Source organism: Plectropomus leopardus, chromosome 21 (genome assembly GCF_008729295.1).
Source record: "Plectropomus leopardus isolate mb chromosome 21, YSFRI_Pleo_2.0, whole genome shotgun sequence".
Classification (NCBI taxonomy): Eukaryota; Metazoa; Chordata; class Actinopteri; order Perciformes; family Serranidae; genus Plectropomus; species Plectropomus leopardus.
The window spans coordinates 10216059-10221409 of NC_056483.1; the positions used below are offsets into that span (position 1 = coordinate 10216059).

Consider the following 5351-nt stretch of genomic DNA (forward strand, 5'->3'; position numbering starts at 1 on the left):
CAGAACAATGGGTTATCTGGATCGAAAATATTAACCAGTTTGACGCAGGGATCAGAGATCAGAGATTAGATTTTTTTTCCTTTAATTTCCTTTTTTTTGGACTTGGTAATTATACCCTTAAATTTATATATATATTTATATTTATATATATATGTGTGTGTGTTGTGTGTGTGTGTGTGTGTGTGTGTATAAAACTCAAGCATCTTGTTATTTCTAGCAAGTTGCTTTTTTCTTTTTTTTCTTTTCTTTTTTCTTTTAATTTGAGAATCACTTTTCAACCTCAGGATGGCGTCCAATGCAGCGTTTATTTAGGACATGTTTTTTTAAGGAGAAGAAGAAGAAAGGCGGCCGTGTGAGCGTCGTGGTCATGTGTCCACACAGTCTCAGCGGCGCACTTGTCTTCACCATGCTGCTGACCTGTGTGCTTTCCCGAGGTTTCTGCCAGGTGTTTGCGGAAATAAACCGCAGGCCTTACCCGACTTATGGGCCTATTTTACGGGCTTTTACAACTTCAAGTCCCAAATGTGGAGACGCATCCGAGAGCGGTAATGAAATATTTCCTTGTAACTTTATATACTTTTACAGCATCTAACAAGGATTACTTTAATATCCCTGCGCGGTGAAATGTCGCGTAAAGTGCTGTATAATGTTGTGCTCGTTCATGGCTTTTATCACAGACTTCCTGTGCATGTGCTGCCAGAAGTCACACTCAATAGACTGCAGAGTGTCTATCTAGTGTTTTTTCATGTGATTGTTTGAAACAGAGAGTTTGGTTGACTCTGGCATTTTTGTTTGAAATGGACAACAATGGTCTGTCAGTAGGGAAAAGGTATCCTCGCTGCACTGACCAGCACTGTGTGATGAGTTAACTCAGGTGACTGTTAAATTGATGGATGGTGAGTTTATAGACATAAAAGGCAACAGTTACAAAAAAAAAAAAAAAAAATAAATCCAGAGTCCACATATTCAAAGGCTGGATTTTAACTTTTAAATCTTTCGTTTACTCCTCAGCTTCGGTGGTGACCTACTCGCAGCTGAAGACCATGCTGTCCAACAGAGACATTCAGCTGTTTGATGTGAGAAATCCTGATGAATACCAGGCCGGACGCATTCCACATGCTGTCAACATCCCATGTAAGTGTAAACACATCACAAAGTGGGAAAAACATGTGGTTTTCTGTGGGTTATTACTCCTATTTATGTGTTTATACATCAGTGGGCAACCTGGAGGAGTCTTTGAAGTTGTCTCCGGAGCACTTTGAGCAGAAATTTGACGTGAAGGCTCCTGGAAAAGATGACGACAACATCGTGTTTCACTGCAGAAGTGGAAAAAGGAGCTCCACGGCTCTGGAAATTGCCCGTCAGCTGGGATTTAACAGGTAAATAGCCGCAGATGCACCTGCACATGAAACACCTAGTTGTCCAATTATGTCATGACAAATTAAAGGTGACAGTTATTACCTAAAGAGCAAGTAATAAGCCATTGATTTAACTTTAAATGTCTCCAAATTCAATAATGCAAGGTCATATGGACCTTGCTGAATGACATAATGTGCTACACTGGAGCAATGTATCACCATAAGTGGCATTTTTTTATGTGTTCTTATTTAATTATTAATCAGCCCTGGACGGCGCTGCAGTTAGAGTACAATGTCCTCAGATGCTTCTTTGGTTTATTGAATACTGGACGACCTTTTAGTTGAAAAACAAACAGCAGTGATAAGAGACTAAGCTCTTTTTCTTATGCCTCTTTTTTCTCAGGGCAAGACATTATAAAGGAGGGTACAGTGAGTGGGCAGAGCAAGAAGGAAAATGAGTTTGGACTGAACTGTAGTGCTTAAGTTCCATATTTTATCCAAAATACAGCTAATACAAAACAGAATATAAATGAGATGTCAGTTAATCTTGAGCTACATTCTGTTGATTGTTATAAGTTACAAAATTGCATCAATATTGACTGTTTCCTAAGTTTCACATTTCATTCATTTTAACTGTTATTTAGTAGGTAAATACCACTTTAAACATTCAACTTCACAATTTTACATTTTTAGCTGCAGGTTTGACTCATTCTTCAAGGTTTCAAGGTTTCGCATATGCTCTGCATCCTTCTTATTCTGTGATTCACGACAAACTGATTAATGTGAAAGTGATTGATGTTGATTAAATTATGTGCAAATTTCAACATGTCTGTACGTCTTTATAGACCTGCAGTTTGTCCACATTTGTACATATGCACAGTTTTTCATATTCCTTTACTGCTGGTACAGAAACACTGAGCATATGACTGTATAAATGAGATCATACTGCGCAGTGTTTGTATGTTTTGAGTTCATTTTGCTGTTGTTAAACAGAGTCCCTAAAGACTTAAATTCATCAGTGATTTTCTTTGTTTTTTGGGTTCTTCCGTAATCATAGAGGCATGTGAGAAAAGCAACGTTTTCTTCATGGATTCAAAGTAACACGGGGTGAGTTTTGAAATACAAACTATCATAGGGGGCTTTTTTCTTAAAATATATGCATACAGACTGTTTTAGATGTACTTAATTTTCTAACAAATACACACTCAAAACCTGCTGTCAATATGTAGTTTGTAGTGTGTAGCTTTTGAGTTTGTGTGTTAGAAGCAGTTCAATCTTTGCACCAGTAGATGGCAGCAAGATTTCAGCCAGTTCTGAAAACGTTTATTTCCAGTCTTCCACCAACTGTCCTTTATCATAACTGCGGTGATGCTCTCTCAGGCCTGACCTTCACACGGGTGCTGCTTTAGACAGCTACCGATCCTGTGAGTAACTACTCTATGAGCAACTGTCAGGGGCCCAATATGCACAAGGTCCATAAGATGCCTCATTCTGAGGGAAAGCAGATCCCATTTCACCTTCGACCTCAATCCCATCCTTTCTCATTGAAGCAATTTACAAAACATGAACAATACAGAGGGTCTGTGTGTGGAAATCAATGCTTTATTTATGACCTCTGCATGAAGTGACATGGTTATGATGGTGTATTTTGGGTTTGAACATCAGATATGATCCTCTAAGTAACCATGTAAAAGGACCTTTATTATTTTTTGCACATTTAAAACATAAATCAGCACATCTGAGATGCAGTAGCAGCTCCAGAAAAATGACACCCAGTTTTTGGCATTCATGTGGGAGAGACTCAGATTGATTTCCTGAATGTTGCATAATGTGCGTAAAAGAAATGCAAGGGACATCTGGGTTTATTTGTCACGCTCTTGAATGAGTGGAGAAACCACTGTGCACTCATCCAAAATGAAAATTTGGCATGTGTTATGGATGTCACACACAATTGAGTTTGTCAAGTTTCAAATGTATGGATTCATGCCAGCCACAGAGTGTATCACAGCTCTCTGCAGCTCTGCAAAGCACAGGAGATATTTAGCAGCCTGCTGCTGTGGAGGAAAAGAGGATGGCTCATATTTCCAAGGTCATTTGGACACTTAAACATTAGTTAAAACATAAACTGACTGCAGGTTGGAGGTGAAAAATATCAGTTAGGGCTGTTTGTCAGTTGCTGCGGTTACAGCTGGCAGATCATCAACCTCCTGCTGTGCACTGCTTTAAAAAAAGGCACTTTACAGGAATGAAATCTATAGTGAGTGCGTGTGCTAGGATTTGTTAGGTATAGAAATATCTGGAAATGTGAGCTATGTGATCTTCATTTGCCTCCCAGTTTAAAGATTACTGTAATGATTAAAGAAACCATTATCTATTTTAACAAAAATACAACCAGCTGCCACAGAAAGGTCTATTGGATTTTCTGTTTTTGTAGAAACAGTTGTTGTTTTTTTTACAATGAAACTGGACTCTTTACAGTTTGGAATTAATTTTAAAAAAGCAGTGGTGGAGCAAGTATTCAGTCCCTTTACTTAAGGAAAAGTACTAGTACCACACTGTGAAAATACTGTTAAAAGTAAAAGCCCTCCATCCAAGATAATCTTTAAATAAAAGTAAGTATAATCAGGAAAACTCAAGCATGAAAAAAACCCTATTCGGAAAAAAATCTCCAAATTTAAAAATACTAAAAAAAATGACTTCAATGTTTATTAAAATAATTGCCAAAGTACCCAAATCAGAAAAAAAACCCAAAAAGTCAAACCTATTTAAAAAAAATTTTTAAAAAAATACTGAAGTGTATATTAAAATAGTTGTTAAAGTACCCAATTAAGAAAAATAAAAATAAGTTGCTAATTAATTTTCTGTCACTTGGCTAATTGATTAATTGGCCAATCATTTCAGCTGTACTTGTATAAACAGTTGAGTAGTTTAATTTATTGCAAAACATCATTTTATGCACTCTTCTTATGTTTGTATCTAATGAGAAAATCTTAATCTGTGAAGTAACTAAAGTTTTCAGTTAAATGTAGGGCAGTAAAAAAGTACAATTTTTCCCTCAGAAATGTGGTGGAGTGAGTAAAAAGAAAAGACTCAAGTAAAGCAGGAGAACATAAAAACGTGTACTTCAGTTGAGTACTTGAGTAAACATACTGCGTTACATTCCACCATTGTTAAAAAGACACCTTCCCATGGTGCACTTTTCATTGATTAATTTGGTCCAGATCTCATTTGTTTGCTGTTCTCCTGCGGGACCTATTAATCTTATCTTGAAAATGCCACTTAGAAGATAGCAAAAAACAAACTGGCCGGCTTTGTGAGATATAGGCCGTAACCTGTTGGTTCTTTTTATCTGCATGGACACCGTTTTTTTCTTTTTTTTCCCTCCTTGTGTGAAAAGGAGGTGGAAAAGGAACCATAGGATGCCAGAGCGTCAGTCTATACATTTTTTTTTCACATATAGAGCAACCCTGACCTAATTTACGCTCTGTATGTTTTACTAGTCCTGTTTTATGAGGCCAACATTGGGCTATTTTTGTACGAATGTCACTTCCAGCAAAGCACGACCCAGACTGGTTCAGGGTCACGAGGAGTACAGCCAGGGGACATGACTGTGGCACGATTCAAGCATATGTATAAAAGAACATTTTAACTAAATGTGAAGGGGGGGCATTTTTTGGGTGGGGTGGGATAATAATTGGTCACCTTAATTTGCGTCACTACACGCGCAAAGGGAGACACCTGACGTCTCCACCTCGTACGCGCGCCTCCCGTGTGGCTGCAAAATCAAAGTGTAGATAGAAAAAAAAGCTCAGTGCGTGTAACCGACAGTCACAAAGCAGCCACGGAGCGTCGGTGGAAATGTAGTAAGAGAGTTGCACATCTTTGTGCTTCCCATCTTCACGTCGCGCGCAATGGCACCGAGCGCTCCTCCCGCTCGCCTCGCAGCGCAGGACGCGATGACCGGATAACTTTTACCTCTGCACGGATGATGCT

General features: G+C 38.4%; 1 protein-coding gene across 1 annotated transcript; it reads left to right on the forward strand.

Moving 5' to 3' along the window:
* Nucleotides 1-345: 345 nt before the first annotated feature.
* On the forward strand, nucleotides 346-2182 carry si:ch211-161h7.8 (thiosulfate:glutathione sulfurtransferase). Its single transcript, XM_042510698.1, has 4 exons — nucleotides 346-545; nucleotides 1012-1134; nucleotides 1217-1379; nucleotides 1762-2182. Exons 1-4 carry the CDS (start codon nucleotides 368-370, stop codon nucleotides 1814-1816), a joined length of 519 nt encoding a protein of 172 aa, XP_042366632.1. The 5' UTR covers nucleotides 346-367; the 3' UTR covers nucleotides 1817-2182.
* Nucleotides 2183-5351: the final 3169 nt, after the last annotated feature.

Bases quoted from the DNA above. Each gene is read 5' to 3' on its own strand.
- si:ch211-161h7.8 (XM_042510698.1), top strand. From the start codon at position 368: ATGTGTCCACACAGTCTCAGCGGCGCACTTGTCTTCACCATGCTGCTG. The intron at 1,135-1,216 runs GTAAGTGTAAAC...TTTATACATCAG, and splicing joins ACATGCTGTCAACATCCCAT to TGGGCAACCTGGAGGAGTCT. The intron at 1,380-1,761 runs GTAAATAGCCGC...CTTTTTTCTCAG, and splicing joins CGTCAGCTGGGATTTAACAG to GGCAAGACATTATAAAGGAG.